General features: G+C 28.2%; 1 protein-coding gene across 1 annotated transcript; it reads left to right on the top strand.

The window, feature by feature from the left end:
• The first annotated feature begins 12,314 nt into the window (after positions 1-12,314).
• Positions 12,315-13,619, top strand: LOC121219328 (uncharacterized). Its single transcript, XM_041097271.1, has one exon. It carries the CDS (start codon positions 12,430-12,432, stop codon positions 13,267-13,269), a length of 840 nt encoding a protein of 279 aa, XP_040953205.1. The 5' UTR covers positions 12,315-12,429; the 3' UTR covers positions 13,270-13,619.
• Positions 13,620-19,609: the final 5,990 nt, after the last annotated feature.

Raw genomic sequence — 19,609 nt, 5'->3', positions numbered from 1 at the left:
CTTTTAATTCAAAAATGATAATCTATTAGGCTTTTCGAATTGTCATTTCTGTTAAGATTTTTGATGGACACACTAAAAATTTTGATGATGTGGCGGTTGATGTAGAAAAATATTGATGTGAATGGCTTATTTGATTTTTTAATTATTTTATGAGGGTTTAATTGACTTTTTATAAAAATTATTTTAAGAGGATTTAATTGATTTTTTTAAACTATTTTAGGATTTAATTGTTTTTTAGGGATAATATAAAACTTTTTAAAAAATTATAAAAATTATGAAAATAACTTAGAAATTATATAAAATGAAAAAAAATGAAAGAGTTAAAATTATTATAAAAGTTTTAGTCTAAAAGTTATTAAAATATTATAAATTTTTTGAAAATGATAGAAAATCTATAAAAATTATTAAATATCATAAGATTTTAAAAATATATAAAAACTATTAATTATTATAAAATATTATAAATATGTTATGGAAAAAAATGAGAATATTAAATAAAAATTTAAAAATTATTAACGGAAATCACAATTCGGAGGGCTTAATTGGTTGTTATTTTTAGATTATGGATCTAATTGATTGCACTTTTCAATCAAGGATCCAATTGATTTTCGAACTATTGTTAAGGGGCTTTTTTAGTACTTTAGAGTTTCATTTTTAAACGATAATTTTATTCTTTGTTTAAAGATTTCAATTGAATTTTATTCTTTACTTAAGGATTTTTATCATTTTGATCCCTATTCTTTTACTTTGAACATTTAATCTTTTATTTTTAGTAAAGGTATAATAATAAATTTAACTTTTATTTATTTCTTTTGATATTTTGATGATTGATCCTAATTTTTTTCTTTTTATCACTTTGGCCCTTAATTTAATAAAATAAAATAAAATAGTAAAATTACAATTTTTTAGATGGAAAAATTGACTAACTATTAAAATTATAATTCTGACGTGCAATAAAACCTTTAAAAAAATATTCATTACTTACACAGTGCGCAATATCATTGTCAAGCAGTAGAAACCAAATAAATAAAGCAAGTACACTAAGTGCAAATACCATAAACAAAAGAATGTTGTGGCTTCTACCACATCAGTTCACAAGAATCATTTTCAACAATTAATAATATATGTTGGATTAATCCTAATTTAGAATTAATAATACAAATGTACCTTTAGATTTAGGTTTAGCGTTAAAATGCACAAAGTCACTATCCCACCTTCCCTAACACTTCCTATACTTATGAACCTCATACTTAGCTATTGTGGTTGATCAAAAAGTTTTTACCTTGAACTAATCTTTGGTAATGGTTTTGGATTGGAGTGAGGTGGATATTACTAAATTCATCATCGTTTCATAGTTGCCACGCTCTGCTCCATCATCCGCCTCGCTCAGTATAGATGTATAATCTTGAAAACCACCACCACTTTCATGAATGCTAGATGCATCTATCATCGCTCTATCCCACCTTGCTCCGCTTTAATTTAATTTTGACTATTTATCTTTAATATTTTTTAATTTTTTAAAGTTGAGTAAATATATTTAAACATAATTTTTTTATATTACGTTATTACATTTTTTTCTCTTTTAATAGTTTATATATACAAGGATAAAATGATAATTTTAAATAGTGGAGCATGTCGAACAAACAATTACCATAATCGATTCATACTTGCTATAAAAAAAATCCACCCTAGCTTACCCCACCCTACATCTAATTTTCCAAATAAAAAAAATTGAAATCCATCAAGCAATTCAAGTTTTACCATCTCTAGTAACGTCTAACTAGATTGCTAGCGTAAGGGTCTAGTCGATGTCGAAATCGACAAAAATAAAATCCAAGTCCCAATAAATAAATAGACTGACATATTATATAGTTTAAAAGTTTTATAGTTTAGGTAAACTATATTGGTAGTTATCCAACTATTAGTAATTTTTTTAAGTCATTCAATTATGAAAAGTTATAAAATGATCACTTTTTCTTTTTTGGTCACCAGTTGTTAATTATAAACGGAAGATTACTTGGAAGCTTTTAAATTTGGTATAATAACAACTTTAACCATCAACATTTATATGTTATATCAATTTAATATTAATTTTTAAAAATTTAATCTTCAATATTTATCCATTTTATAGTTAAATAAAGTCTAACTCCCCATAAATAAATAAATAAATAGACAAACAGATTAGATAGCTGAAAATTAGAGGTAAGTATGGTGTGACTTGGTGGTGGGGTTGGCCAAAATTCCATAATAGGCCAAGCATGGTAATGTGTAGGAAATTAAACGTTTTAAAGTGTAAAAAGCTCTTAATTTAAAAAATAATAATTAAGTCCCTGTTTTTTTTGCATTCACTTGGGCACTTGAACTTTTATAATGTATTAAAAAGACCCTTAAATTTTTACAAAAAAAAAAGCAATTAAGCCCTTACTTTTTTTTTGCACTCAATTAGGCACTTGAACTTTCAAAATGCATTAAAAAGGCCCTCAAATTTTTTTCAAAAAAACACAATTAAGCCCCTGCCCTTTTTTGCACTCAATTGGGTACTTGAACCGTCCTTAATTTTTTCAGTTAAAGTCACCACGTGTCACAATCATAGTGTGACATGTGGCAAAAAATGATAAAAATAAAAATTAATAAAAGTTATAAAAATATTAAATTTTAATAAAAATATAAAAATATTTAAAGTTTATCTAAAATTAGAAAAAATTACAAATTGTAAAAAAATTATAAAAATTCTAAAATTTTATTAAGATCATAAAAAAATTATAAAATTTTATAAAGTCGTAAGAAGATTATAAAAAATTTAAAGAAATATAAAATTCGTAAAAAAAATAAAATTTATCGTACTAAAAGAAATATTTTATAATGTTTCCATAAATTTTATTGGTTTTTATTTTTAATCAATTTTTGCCATATGTCACTTGTGTTGCGACATATGATGGCTTTAACAGAAAAAAATTGGGGGTCATTAACTTTAATAGTCAACGGTTAAGGTTAATGGTTAAAGAGCCTTTTTTTATGCATTTATATTTTTTTTCTAATTTTTAAATAAAATTTCTAATTTTATTATAATTTAATAATTGTTATAGTTTTTATTGATTTTTATTTTTTATAATTTTTTTCCACATGTCACGCCATGATTGTAACACAGGGTGACTTTAACTGAAAAAAATTAGGGACAGTTAACTTTAATGGTCAACTGTTAGCATTAACGGTCAAAATGCCTTTTTGATGCATTTAATAGTTCAATGAACCAATTGAGTGCCAAACAAAAAAATAGGGGCTTAATTGCTTTTCTTAACAACATTTAAGGGCCTTTTTGATGCATTTTGAAAGTTCAAGTACTCAATTGAATATAAAAAAACGGAGTTTAATTGTTTTTTCTTTTAATAGTTTGAAGGCTTTAAGCCAAAATTAAATTCCATTTAGGAAATGGAAATCTTATCTGAAATGAATTTGAATGTCATTTTCACAAATACTTATTTTCCAGTCAACCAACCACTTTGATCAGTTAAAGTAAATGTTCCCATCAATCCAATTAAAGAACCCAATTCCAATTATAAATTAACACATTTAAATCAATTCTAATTTGATTTCTCTTCAAAAGGAAAATAGGTTTAATTCTACTATTAGTTCCTGTATTTTGTGTAAGTTATGAATTGTGTTTCTTTATTTTTAAAATTTTGAAAATTTAGTCCTAACTCAAACAGTAGCAACTTGAATTCATTTGGTTAGAGTCAATTACTATTCTTGTGTTATGCATACAGTTATAGATTTAGTATATATTCTCCAATTGGATCATTCTAAGTCCTTTTTTTTTTGCAAACTTTTAAGTTTCAATCTTGATGGAAATGATAATCGTTAATCCATTAATTGAATTTTTAGTGAGTACCATTTGAAAATAACAACCTAACATGGCATTAGACATATGATATTCTATTTGCCCCGTCAGATTTTTGAATTAACAAAACTTAACTTGATGGATTTAATAGTTATTGTTTGATGATGACTGAAATTTTAAATTTTGAACAGAATATGGACTAAAAATAACCAAGTTAAAGTATACAGACTAAATCCTCAACTTTCATAAAGTACAGGGGCTAATAGCAGGATTTAATCAAAAATAAATAAATATACACTTCAAATATTTATGTTACCAAAAGCAATCCCAAAGCTTACTTGATATTAAATTTTAATTTTATATTTTTGGCAGTTAGTTATTGTTTTATTTATGGTTAAAATGTGTTGTTAGTCTCTATACTTTTATAAAATTTGAGATTTAGTCCCTGAATTTTAAAAGCTAAAAATTCAGTCCTCTTACTTTTTCAATTTAAAAATTTTAGTTCAATCATTATCATCATTAATTGTTTCCATTAAATTTTGTCAATTTAATAAGTTTATTTTCTATCAATTATATGTCGCGTGACATGAAAATAGATTAATCAACATGCCAAATTGACAATTTTGACAAAAAAAAAACAACTTACAATTTTAATGATTGGACTTGAATTTTGGAATAAAAAAGGTTGGAGAACTTAATTTTTAACAATTTAAATACAAAGACTAAATCTCAAAATTTGTTAAAATGCAAGGACTAACAATATATTTTAACCTTTATTTAAAACTTTTTAAATATTATAAATGAAGCTTTGGTTTGGACTCTGGAGTTTTGGGTGCTCATATTCAAGTTTTATGATGTGGAAATATCACGTATATATTTTCTATTTAATTATTCTCACTTTAAGTTTTTACCGTATGAAAACTTCACTTAAATTTATTTTGGTTTAGATTGGAATATATTTCGATTTTCAATTAATTATTATTTATATTAAGTTAATTTTAATTCTAAATAATCAATCACGTTGTATTTATAATTTTACTTATATGAATATCTAATACTTGAGTTTAGGAGCCAAGCAAAAGTTAATATATATATATATGATGTACGTATAATTAGATTTTTGAATTAGTCCAGTTGGTCAATCTAAATTTTAGAATTTTTCAAGTAAGTTTGGTTAGATTAATTTTCAGTCCAAGTTATTTCGGGCTCAAGTAGTTTTATTTCAAATAATTCGAGTTTGAAATTTGAATTTTCAAATAAGCTTAGATCATTTTGAGTTTTAATCACTTCATATTTATCTTTTTGAGTTTGAGTTGTTTTAATTTCAGATCATTTTGGGTTTGAATTAATTCCGAATCCAAATCAATTCGAACTCATATTTTATGCCGCTAAACTAGACCTGTCCATGGGTCGGGCGGCCCAGCCCGGCCCGACGGCCCGCCCGAAATATGGGAGGATCCGGGCAAAAATACAGGCTTGGGCAAAAAAATGAGGCCCGTTTTAAAAATGGGCCGGGCCTCGAGCACCACTTTTTTGGCCCGGGCCCGGCCCGAATATAATAAATATATTTTTTATTTTTATTTTCTAATTTTAATTTTAATTTTAAAATACTTTTAAAATAATTTTTTTATTTTTAAAATATTTTTTAATGTTTATTTTAAAAATAGGCCGGGCCGGGCTCGGACTTATGATATTTTTCCCGGGCCGAGCTTGAGAAAAATTTCAGGCCCATATTTCGGGCCGGCCCGGGCCAAGGCATAGGAGGCGAGCCGAAAATTTTTTCCGGGTCCGGCCCAGCCCATGGACAGGTCTACGCTAAACCACCATTGAACTCTAGTTTATAGGAAGACTTTAAAAATAGCTCGGTCTTTTTTATGGAGTCAATTTATAAATTAAGAGAAAAGGGATTACGGATTACATAAATAAAGTCTGAATTTTAAACATTAGAGTGTCGATAAAGAAACGTAATCGTTACTCTCTTGTATTGTTAGTGCTCAAGCTTATGAAGTAATTTGAAAGCTTGAATCGATCTTAAATCTAATTTTATATTTTGGCCTTGATATTTTTATTTTAACCTTTATAAACAAGATGCAACGTTCAAACTCAGATGAATATTTAATATTTGATTTAGAAGTTATAACTAAATCACAAGTAAATTTTAAGAATTTATATTTGATATATTAATAATTAGATTTTTGAATTAGGCATGTATGGTCAAGTTGGTTCGCGTTAAAATGACTTTTAAAAATTTTTGAGTTGTTTTGGTTGATCCAAATTTAGATTCGAGTTATTTCATATACTTGTCGTTCCAATTTTAGTCATATATAAGTTTGAGTTTAGCTTGAGTTTTTTGTGTGTGTGTGTGTGGAGTCATTAAACGATGAATTCGAGTTGTTTCAATTCAATTTATTTTTTTATTTTTTTTGTTTTGGTGGCTTTAAGCTCAGTTCATTTTTAATTAAATAATACTCTTTTAGAATTCTGATCATTTTGAGTATGATTGTTTCAAGTTTGGATAGCTCGAGTTAGGGTTATTCGGGTTTGAGGTTTAGATTTTCATGTCGGGTTATTATGGATTCAAATCATTTTGGGTGTTGGGTTTTAGTCACTGTAGGTATTGTAATTTTCGATATTATAGGTTTTAATCATATCATATATTTTTGAAACAATGCCTAGAACTACCTATAATCATCCCTAACCCATAAATAAGAGGATAATGCACTTCAGCGCATTTGAACCCACGTTATCCTGTATTGACAACAATACTCATGTCAAACAAACTAAAACTCAATTAGCTTTTTTTTTTGAAGAAGCTTAAATAAATTATGATATTTTGTTGTTGTCATTTTCATTAAACCGGAAATAATTATTAGGACCAAAATTCACGTCTACATCCTGGTTGACCCCCTGCTATCCGAGTCACCAAATTCAAAATAGTAGACGTGAAGGTTCTGTATAATTGCAATTTGATCCCAAAAAGAAAGGTTAAATTCTACTATTAGTCTCTATACTTTGCAAAAGTTGTGAATTTAATCCTTTTATTTTATTGATCAATTGTAGTCTCTATTCTTATTGAATTATTCAATTTTAGTCCTATACTTTTCGAATTTCAAAGTTTTAGTCTTAACCAAAATAGTACAAATTAAATGAATTTGGTTAAATTCAATTACTAGTCTTATATTATGTGTACAATTGTAGATTCTGTCCAAATTCTCTAATTGGATCATTCTAAGTCCTTATACTTTTCAAATTTTGAAATTTTAGTCTGAACACAAATGAAAGTGGTTAATCCATTAACTAGATTATTAGAGAGTAATATGTGGAAATAACAAGTTGACATGGCATTACACTTATGATAATATGTTTGGTACATCAAATTTTGGGAAAAAAAAAACAGAACTTAACTCTACTCAATGGCAGAGCCAAAAAATTTAGATTATGGGGGTCAAATTTTAAAAAAAATGCCTAAAAAAGTCATATAAACTAATGCATAATATTAATATTCGATAAATCAATATATAGTACAATTAATTGTAGGACAATTACAAAACTATTAAAAATAACTAAAAGAAAATATAAATAAAATAATTTCAATAGGTCATACATTTTTCACAATTGTCCACCATGTTTTTTTCATATGTTAGAATCATTGAATTATCTTCCCTCGTCAAAGTGGTAAAAATTTTAGAGAGTTATATGAGAGAAAATAAGAAAATTGAGAGAAAAATGATAAATATTGAATGGTAGATAAAACAACATAAAGCAAAAACCAAAGATTACATTAATTCCTCAAAGAGCCAAGATAATCTTCCTCGACTAAGCCACGTACTGATTTCAAAGATTCTCCAAACCATTGAATTCCTGTGAAGGTTGTTGCCGCACACTTAGCCATATGGTTAGCAACTGTATTCTGGGACCTCGAAATGTGACGAATAAGAACCTTCCAGTTGCGATTTAACAGACAATGAATAAGACGTAGTTCCACCATATTGCTATCAGAAGCTCTACCAACTAAAATCATCTCTACTAACAGAGCATTATCACATTCTACTTCTAATTGACAATATCTATTCCACTATGATAGGATTAAACCCTCTAGTATGGCTCTTGCCTCAATTTTAAAAATTGTGTCCTTACATAATAGCATAAAAAATCCATCTAGCCACTTTGCGTCAGCATCCCTCAACACTCCCCCAATGCCCGCAAATGAACCATTTCGCAATACTGCTCCGTTCGTGTTAAGCTTAACCCATCCTCTGTTCGGATCTGACCACTGTTTGGTTGTCATGCAATCTCACTGTACTCAACATTCTATAACTCCTTGTCCAACTTGTGCCTGTATCCATAATTTCCTGAACACAACTATGGCCTATCGAAAACACATACATGTTCCTATTTTTCCATAACAACTAGTAGACTTATTGGAAAAAGCATTTGACATTCGATATTGAGATATCCACAACCTCCTATGTTTTGCAAATTCCACAACAACCAATCTTGAAAAGGTAAAGAGAAAAAGTGTACCTAATTATGATTCGGCACAATCGGACACCACACCACTTTAGAGAAATTACAATCATGTATTGCATGGATCCTAGATTCATCAACATGGCTGACAACTACTGTCATTTGCCATATGTCTCATTGCTCTCTCTCCATTAGTCAATATTCTTCCCTTCCATAGCATCCATATGAACATCCTAACCCTTTGAGGCACATTGGATTTCCATATCAGCTTCTAAACATTAGAATTGTCGACCGAATTGAACTGATGAATTCCATTGTAAGTTTTAGTCGAAGAAAAAACTTCCCTTGTCGCCCATTTCCATGCAAGACGATCTGGTCCAACGTTCATCGATGGTGGTACTACTGCGCCTATTTGCAACACAATGTGGCTAGGAAGTAAACTCCTCAGGTAAACCTAGTCCCAATTACCATGTTCGTCCACCATGTCACTGACTCTTAATGTGTCATCCAGTTGCACCACCCAGTATGCCACTCTCTCAACGAACCCACCTATTAATCCAATCATCATTCTAGAAATTAACAATGCGACTATCCCCTATAGCCCAATAGACATTGCCAATAACCTCTGGCCAAAATTTCATTAGTGATCTCCATAAGAAAAAGTAGTTACTCCTTGCAATATTATTCGACAGTACTCCACATATATTGTACTTGTTCCTCACAATTTGCACCTATAAGGCTTCCGTCTTCGTAAGCAATTGGAATCTTAATTTCAACAAAAATATATTAATTTGGTCAGTTAAGCAGCATATACCAAGCCCACCAATATCCATAGGTTTACCAACAATCATCCCAACTAATCAATGCCGACTTCCTAACATCAGTAGTGGACCCCAAATGAAATTTCGAGCCAACTTTTTGATCTCTCGACAGACCGATATAGGCAAACAAACCGTTGCCATGAAGTAGTTTGGAATAGATAAAAGAACCGATTTGGCTAGCGTTACCCGACCTGCCAATGATAAATTATTTGCAACCCACCCATTTAGCCTATCTCGGACCTTGTTAACCACAAATTAATTTGTTTGGTTTAGAGGGAGGTTAATATATTTCCATATAAACTAATTTGTTTTAAGAGTGTTTTCTGATTGTGGAATCATTATTCTCGAAAACTTTGTGGGCACAAATTTCTAATTTTTTTAATTAAAATTTATTTTTATAAAGTATTTTTTTCTTTAAATATTTTTGTGAGGTCAATTCATCAACGTGGCTCTGCCATTGACTCCAGTGATGCTTGAATCCGACCAAACTGGTTAGTTAGATTAGGAACTAACAAAGGTATCAATCTAGAGAATGGTATTAGACTAGTTGAACTGATTTTTTTATTTATTATTTTTATTTTTATAAAATTTTAATAATTTTTTAATTGAACCAATGAATTATGACTTGATTAGTTCGACCACTTTTCCTATTAAAAAAATCGTTTAACTCAATAAATTTAATAATTACCATTTAATGAGAATTAAAATTTTAAAGATTAAAAAGTACACAAACTAAAAATACCAGATAAATTGAAGTGAAAGAATTAGATCCATAACTTTGGTAAACTACAATCAGTAATAGCAAAATTTAATAATAAAAAATCCCTCATAACGTTAAGTCAAGATTATCATTCATTTCCTACCTAAAAATCTAGTACCTGTTCTTTATCATGCCCTTCTCTCACCACTACTTTTCGTCCGTACGATTCAATCATCTTCGCCCATGATCTTTCATCTGATTCGTGGACCCCACCCTCTTCTGCAAAGAAACAAAATGAACGGCTTAGATCTTTACATCTGTATGTTAATGTTTTAAGGTTTTAAGCAATAGGGTCCCACCAAAAAATAGAAAATATATTTTTCAAAAAAACATTTTTTTAGTATATTTTTTTATCTTGCCGGAATTATTGAACTCTTTGTCTCTTTGCCTCTCGATTCTTCAAAAAGAAAATATGAAAAACCTAAAAAAAAAAAAGTTTTTAAGTGCTTTAATGGACACTTGGCGATGAATTAAAAGGCTACAAAAATGCTTATATAATTGATGTAACGTGCCACAATTCTACTGGTTTATTATGAATTTGGTCTTACTATCAAGGAATACTTTGCTTTTTATTTTTCTTCTGTTTGGTTGGAAGGAAAAAAGTAAAAAATTTTCCAGCCGAGAAAATGTACTTATTGAAGTTCATTTGCCCAACGCATTCAAAATCATGGCGACAATTAATGGTGGGTACTTAGGCATAGGGAATAATAATAACTAGAGACACTTTTCTCACATTCTTAAATCTCACAAAAAAATAATGAAAATAGTATAATTAAAGTGGTTTTAATAATAGTAAATTATTTGGATGTGTTAATTGTAATTAAAATTATATATTATTTTAAAATAAATTGATCTAAATAAAATTTAAATTATGAATTATATGGCTAATGAATTCTTAATGTTAGGTTTTGGAATTTGAAGGATCAAATTTTGACAAATTTTGGGATTAAATTTTAGGAGGATTTAATTAAAAATTTTATAAGTTAAATGAGAACTTTAAAAAAAAATTCAGGGGCCTAATTAAAATTTGTATGTGAGATTAATGAGAATTTTTAAAATATTTAGGAGTGCTTATTTAAAATTTTAAAAAAAATAAAAGTTTAATGAGAATTTAAAAAAATTAAGGAGCCTAATTAAAATTTTCAAAAATTTTAGGAAGTTAATAAGATTTTTTTTTTAAATGGAGTCAAATTAAAATTTGTATGCGAGATTAATGAGAATTTTCAAAAAGTTAAAATTTTTAATAAATTTCAGTGGAGTGGTGAAAATTTTAAAAAATTATGAAGGGGTCATCATTACCATTTATCTCTAAAGATTTGAGCTTTATCATATACATTCGTGACATATAAATCTCTTTTCTCTTTATAAATTTTATTCAATTATTTTTAGATTAATCCAAATTTTTATATATTTATTATTAATTAAACATATTTGTATACTTATAATTATATTGGTAGTACGAATCATCTGTCAAATCGCAAAATCACCCAAAAATTATCCAAGGAACTGAAATTTTCTATTCTTAGAAAACAGCACAATAATCTGATGCGGGAAGTAAAAATTTACAAAAATTTTCAAAAGCTAATGGCTATGGAGTTTGAGGGCACTTTTTATTTTATTTTTCATGTACAATATTATATGATAGATCTGCCACTAATTGATTAGATTCTTTGGCAGCATTTGAAGTCATGGATTAAAAATTATGTTGAATAGTTCAATAATTTAGAAAGAGAGTTTATTTAATAATTAAAAAAATTTGACATGCCAAATTTCTTTGTCAATGAATTTGGACCATTCAATTCAATTATTTATGATAAAAATTAATCTTACTATTTATGGATTTTTTAAATAATTTTATTTGGAGACGAGGAATTTATTTATATTGGTATCAATCTGATTGTTGAATTTATTGTATAATTGGACTTGTTATACATGTAAATTTTCAAACCGTTTTAACATGTCGATCATAAAAAATTTAGATATTAATATTTATTTATATAAAACATATAATTAAAAAAAGTAATTTATGTCATATTTAATATTTATGATAGGTGTGAATGAAATATGAGATATAATGATGAAATTATTAAAATATTGGTTATATAAAAATATGTAAAATTAAAATACGATAAATGTACCTGGATAATATTAGTTATAGTTTTATACTAAAAAGGGTTAGAAGCAAACGTTAAAGCCTTGCCAGTTCAAGCCAGGCAAAGCTAAATGTCACCTTTTAGGGATCTATTTTTGTAAATAGGCCTAAACTACCAAGGTCATTTTTAAAACCCAAATTAAAAATACAAGGGCATATTGGTAACAAAATTTCCCTAAAATAGAAAAAAGAATTAAATAAGAAAAGAAGTCATTTTCCATATTTTCCTAAATCACGGAGACAAAAGAAGAAAAAAGATATCAGTCCTTTTATGCTGCGTTGTTCGTTTCTCTAGTCACACACGTGTGGAAAACATTCACACGTGTCCCCTTTCGTCTTCTTTATAAATCTATGCGTACACTAAAAGAGATTTCCAAAGAGAAAAATTAAAATGGAGGGTAGAGGAGGATGTTCTGTAGCTAGATATGAAGCTTATGGGGTTTATGATATGTCGAAAATGGACCGGATAATGCTCCGGTTCAGACCGATCGCACCCAAACCGGATACCGGCGGTGGAAGTGGGGAAACCGGTGGTGGTACGGAGGTTTGTTGTAAATCGGGGAGACGTAAAAGAAGACACACGAAAGGGAGTATTACGAAGAGAAAACGAAGGGTTACTACTTTGTCGCTTATATCTGAAACCCCAGATTGTAAAGACTGCATTTCGAAGGAGACGAAAACGATGGTGGCGCCGCCTTCTTTATGGTTGAGCTCCGGCGAATCTGATGCTGCTGCTGCGGCTGATGATGCTGTTTATCGAAAGGAGAGTTTCGGCTTCGTCGGCGGTGGTGGTGAATCATTGGATCGGGCGGTAAGGATGGTGGTTGGGTCGTCGTCTTCGTCGTGTGTGACGGTGGAAAGCGTGACGGAGACTTGGGTTAGCGGTGGTGGTTGGTTGGAGTGTACGGATGAGGAGATGAAGGTTAACCTAGGGAAAGACTTGTGTCCAGGGTTTATATCGGATGTGTTTGGGAGGGTGACTTGGACCAATGGAGCGTACAAGGAAATGGTTGGAGGCGGCGGCCGGGATATGACGACGGTGAGGTTGTTGATGAAGCAGAAGCTTCCACCGGCGACGATATTTCCGGCGTTTACGTGTAGGGTAAGGGTACAATACAGTTGTGGGAAGGATAGGAAATCGTTGACGTTGCCGTGTGATGTATGGAGAATGAACGGCGGCGGAATTGCATGGCGGCTCGATATCAACGCCGCTCTTTGCTTGGGCCGGTGAGAACAAAAAAAAAAAGGGGCAAGAAGCAGCCATTTTCTTTGCATGAAGAAAGCTTAGCATCTATATATTCTGGTCATATGCCACGAGTCCGAGGCTTGTAGGAATTCTGTGAACAAAAATGGAACTCCGACAACGTAATTAAAGAACGAGGTGAGCAATCACCGCAATGGTCTTGTAATTAAATGGTAGTTTTTTTTTTTTTGTTTAAAACTTTTTTCTTCTCTTTGTTAATGACTGGTTAAGACTGGATTCTGGGTGTTTTTAAGGATTTAAAAGGAACTACAAATACCCTATATTCTATGTAATTATTTTTTTGTTTGGTATATATTGTATATATGTTTTATTGTTTATGTTTAGTGTTCCAAGTTATCCCTTTTAACCATATTTATAACCCTAAAATTTATAAATATGAAATTCAGAAACGATTATAATTTTTAAAAGGAACTACTTTATCACTCTTTTCTTTGGTCTATTATTTAATTTTCGGGTTAAAACATGTTATTAATATTTATTCAAAATTTAAGATTTAATATTTATATTTAAAAGTTAATAATTAATTTTATTTGGTTTGTGAAATTAAAATATTTTAATTCAATCACTTCTCAAAACAAATTTTTAATTCAATCTTATTGGTTATTTTTGTCCAAATTTATTATTTTAACATATTTATTTTTTTGTTTATCATGTGTAAGCTATTTAATCAATATTTTAAGTTGACAAATTTTGATGAAAGATTTTAACGACGTTAATGATTGGACTGAAATTTTTGAAGTTGAAAAAATAAAAAAAAACTTAAATTTTAACTTTTTTTTCTATATAAAGACTAAATTTTAAAATTTGTTCAAGTACACTGACTAACTACAAAATTTAACCTAATTTTTGTGTGCTTTAGTTGGATACTTGTGTCAAAACGTTTCATTGGACCACAACACATGATTGAAAATAATACACAATAAATAATGAAGCTACTAGTAATGACAACATATATATATATAATACGTACGAAATTAAAATAAAAATTAGTTTGAATTGTGAGTAAAAAATGTTTAAATAAGTAAATATATAATATTAAGAATATTAAATATATTTCAATTGTTTATCATGATATTGTTATTTTTTTTGAATTGACATCGAGTTGGTTTTTAATATCAACTCAATCAACGATATTATCAATACTAAAAACTCTATCACAATCATATACTTGTGTGGAAATTATGTATTTAGAATACATGTGTAATATACAAATAATGTGGGTGAAATAATTTATATATGCTAGTGCATGGGTTTAATTTTTAACATTTGTAACTTTTTTATTAATTTTTTAAAAAAGAAAAAGACTAAAATACTCTCATAATAACATGACTTATTTAAAACGTGTAAGAATATTTTAGTAATTTTATTGATTAAGTTTGTATTGAGTTGACTCATGACACCAACTCAGTCACGCACTGTATAAATTATAAAACTAGATATAGGGTAAGTCTTATCACTAATAATATTATTCTTGGGAAGGGAAACCCCGATTTATAAATTATACTCCACCAAAGACTCCATTAACTAATTGCTAATTTGCCTACTGCTTAGAGAATGTAGATGACAATTTTTTTTTTGTCGTAACTAGGGTATCCCCGTGGGTGCTTTTCGAATAGGTAAATGGCTGGTCACAAAATGTGATCTATTCCCATAAGTAGGGATCAAATATATGACCACATGGTTAATAGATGATGTGAGCAACCACCATACTACACCTCATTGTTGTAAGAATCGAATCAAATTAGTCATTTTACTATTAAATTAATTAATTTAATATTTGTACTATTAAAAAGAAACTAATGATGCCAAATTTCAATAAAGTTAACATTTAAGAGAGTTTGGTTCATCAAATCTTACATTACAACCCGTAATGTTATATTTTAGAATGAGATTGATGTCCACTAAACTAACTAATAAATCAATTAAGGCAAGTGCAGTTATCAATTAATAGTATAGTTATGGTGAGCAGAGATATCGTTCCTTCAGAACTACAGTTAATAGTATACCTATGATGAGCAGAGATATCGCTCCTTCGAGGACTACAATTACTAGTAATTATAGTCTTTCTATTATTTAACCTAATAATTCAAAGGATTGATTAAAACTAAATTTAACTAATGAATACATCAAAGAAATAAAACGCAAAAACAATCAAATATCAACCAAGTGACAAAATAATACCTAGGTAAGAATCCACCTAGACTTAATCTATAATTCTCAATCTAATTTATGCAATTTATTTTCTTAGTTTCTTTGATCCGTAGAAATCCCTAATTTATATGAATATCTCGTTCGAGAATAAGAGCAACTAACTCTATGTGGATTAATTGAAATTTCTTTCAAATTAAAACCTCTATTATCGCATTAATTTGTTTTATGAATACCCCTATTAGATTTTACTCTAATCCAATAGATTTATGTCATCCTATTTTTAGGATTACATGCAACTCTATTCAATTATGCAGAATCTAATCACAAGAAGGGTCTATTCAACCTCAAACTTATGCACATCAAACATGGATTAATACTCTAAAATTATCAACCTAAGAACAATTAGGCGTTCATAATTGAAAACAAAAAACTAAGGTTTTATTGCATAAAACTAGAAATCAAACAATAGAATCCATCCTAGGGTTCATCTCCTCTAGGTATTTAGAAAATTAGTTCATATTTGCAAGAATAAACACCAAAGATACAATATAACCACTAAAATAAAAGAAATCCATGATAACTCCCTTGGAAATCAACTTGGACTCTTGAATCTTGATGGAAAATTGCTTGGAACTCGACTTTAATGGTGTTCTTTTGGGTAATTTTTATGCTATTCTATGACGGCTATTGTCTCCCTCTTGTATCTCCTTATTTATATATTCTTAAAGTGCCAAAAAACCTAAAAATTGTAACTTTCAGCTATTAGCACACATGGTTCCCGAAATTCACATGCTCGTGTGGTTGGACCGTGTGAAACTCTACTGCCCATGTGCAGCTTCCAGAATGCTCAATGTTTTAATTTCCACCCGTTTTTCACTCCTATGTCTCCCAAGTGCTATATTAAGCATCAAAACATGAATATAAAGGATTATGAGTATATAATTTACAATTAAGGTCACATAATCACCCAACAATACACTAAGAATGAGGCGAAAATATGTTACTTTTGACACTTATCAATATTACAGTGTTTGAATTCTCAACATTCTAGTCATCCCATAATATCACATTCCCGGACAGTGTCAAAATGTCGTAATATAGGGTGTAATCCCATTACGACTTCTTCCAAAAGTTAAATAGACCATAAAACTTGGAGGTTTATATTATAAATTTTAGTTCCACTTCCCTTTTTATATTAAAAGCAAACCAATTTCTTTAAAATAACAATTATAAACCATATAAATAAAATAGTTGTTTGATTGAATTAATTTGATAAAATATTCTATGTGTAATAAAAATGAATTTATTAAGATATTATAGTTTTATGAAAATTTTAAGATTAAAAAGTTGAATTTATAAAAACAAAAATTTTATATCTAGGACAATTTAGTTAACTAGGTAATCTTACATCCCGTCTACAAAACACATGAACCTTACATTCGAGCCAAATAAACCAAACAAGGTAATCTTATATTTCACCTATAATATTATATTCCCGTAATTCTATTATGAAAGGTAATCTAATATTCGGCAAGCCAAACAGACCCTTACTATTTAAAAAAACGTCATTTATTGTTTAACAAAGTTATATAATTTTGAAAGCATTTTATGATTATACAAATGAAATATTTTGTTTGAAGGTGTGCTGTAAATGAATAATAATAATTTTCATGTCATTTTTTAAACATTAAATGTTAACTTATTTCAATTTGGTATTATTTGATTCTTTTTAATAGTACAAGGATCCGATTAATCTATCTATTAATAAACGACCTAATTTAATCATGTTCTCATAATAAAGAGACTTCGCAAGTCACTTCTATTGTACATCATTTCAAACTTAATTTTATATACAAATTTCAACTAATTTTCACATGACGAGTTAATGAAGTATTAATTGAAGGAAAATTATCTTATAGGGAGTTTTATGAACTTCACAAGTAAGTTTAAAGTGTAACAAATATCTTATAAGGTATAGTAAAAAAAATTAAATGTATAAAAAATGCGACATTTAGCACACATCAATCCACTTGTAATGTTTAAAAAGTTTTACAAACTTACCTTAATTTAATCATGTTTGACACTTACACCCAACTCCAAGTAATATAAACAGTAGGGTTAATATTCTGAACCACCCACGTTGCTTTATCTTTTAATTTAATTATGTGTATGTATATGTGTTCCTAGAGAGTTATTTTTGCATATTTTAGTTATGTTTTTCCAATTTTTTTATTTTTATAATTTTATATTAGCATATTGTTAAATTTAACTTACATCTTTTATCAATTCGATCATTTTTTAAGTAAATTTTGTTATTAACCTTTCGAAAAGAGGTAAATCATTTTTTTATCGACATAGTAACTTGTGTGGCAGTCTATATATATATATTTCATGCTGACATGATAGTATTTGTCTTATATGTCATGTTAACAAATAATTTAAGAATTATTCAAAAAAATATTATAAAAAGTTCATAAAAATTCAAAAAAAAATTAATATTGAGTACATGGTGGATTGTCATACGGGCTGTAATGTTTAAAATTTTAACATTTTAGTTAATATTTCCATTAAAAACTAACGATTTGACTCTTTCTAAAAGGATATAATTATCAAATTCAACTCCAGAAAAGAAAGAGTAAATTAACAAAAGGCATAAACATTGAGAACTAAATTTGATATAATTATGACATCCAATTCCCAACAAATATTAAAAAAATGAAGTAAAATAATCTAATTTCCTCGGCAAACCATTGACATATTAAGTGGGCATATGATTGAAGAGTGTAAATTATATTTAATGGAACCAAAGAGTGCATATAAATTATATGCCGTAATCATATCAAAGTTAGGTTAAAATTATCGTTAAAGACAATACAGCATGTTATTTGCTTTTAGCTTTTAACAACTTTGGTGGTTAATGAAAATTATATATATATATATATATATATTACGTAAAATTATTTTTGAAAATTCACATTCTTTTAACTAAAGTTTGAAAATTAATAATCAAGAAATAATTTATAATGGTTTTTATAAAAAAAATAAAAATACGAGTTGAATGCATAATTTCTTTTTTTTTTTTATGCCTAAAGTATCTACTGGAGCGCACCTAATAATTAACCTTTCGTCTTTAGTAGGCCCATTAGAGTGATAGACACTAACCACTAATTTTAAAACTACTCTATATTAAAGACGAAGATCGAATTTATTTTGTTTATAAATATTTTAGTTTATTAGTTTGTTGGTAAAAATTATATTAAGGCTTGAAAGATAATTTCTATTTTTAGAGGCTAAAATCCATATAAATAAACTTCTTTAGTTGGGTTTTCAACAAGTATCTTAATTTAATTTGTTAGTGGAATCTTTGATTAAAGTGAGGGAAGAATTGAAGGAGACATGGTTTTAGTATAATTATAGTTAGGTCACCTTTTTTGGGTAAATATTTTGACTCACCATGCAGAAAGTTATTGGTTGCTATAAATATACATTATCATTCACAATTACTTCCAAACTCTCCACTGTAATGATGATTAATATGTATAGGGAGATTTTCTACAATTAATATTTTATTTATATAAATAAATTTGGTATACATTAAAAATTATAATTATTTATTTTATATAAAAAAATTTAACCATTAAATATATATATTAATATAGATTACAAATGAGAGGAATCCACTTCGGTTAAAAACTTAAAAAATTAATAAAAGTTTAAAAATATTAGCATGAAATACACCTAGATTATCATTATGCCTATACAAAACTATTACAATAAATAAGCCTAGTTAGTTTTAGGTCTATTCCATAAGTTGATATGGATATTGTCTCCTGCAAAGACACCTATCACTCTAGGACTTAATTTAAATAAATTAAACTTAAAATAGCTTCAAACTAAATTAAACTATATTATCTTCTTTCTTTTCTCCCTCTTAGTAGAAGCTAATTATTCTGTCACACCCAAAAGTTGCTTACTATCTAAGGCTATAAAGTTGACATTGATTTGTCCACAATCCATTTAAGGGTAAATTACATCTAAGCTCATTAAATTACTAGTAAATTTATATTTTGGTCACTCAATTTTAAAAAGTTACAAAATGATCATTAAATTATTCGAAAATTTTTATTTAAGTTACTGAATTATTCGAAAGTTTTTG

Source organism: Gossypium hirsutum, chromosome D07 (genome assembly GCF_007990345.1).
Source record: "Gossypium hirsutum isolate 1008001.06 chromosome D07, Gossypium_hirsutum_v2.1, whole genome shotgun sequence".
In the NCBI taxonomy this organism is placed as follows: Eukaryota; Viridiplantae; Streptophyta; class Magnoliopsida; order Malvales; family Malvaceae; genus Gossypium; species Gossypium hirsutum.
This window is presented reverse-complemented; position numbering and strand designations above follow the sequence as displayed.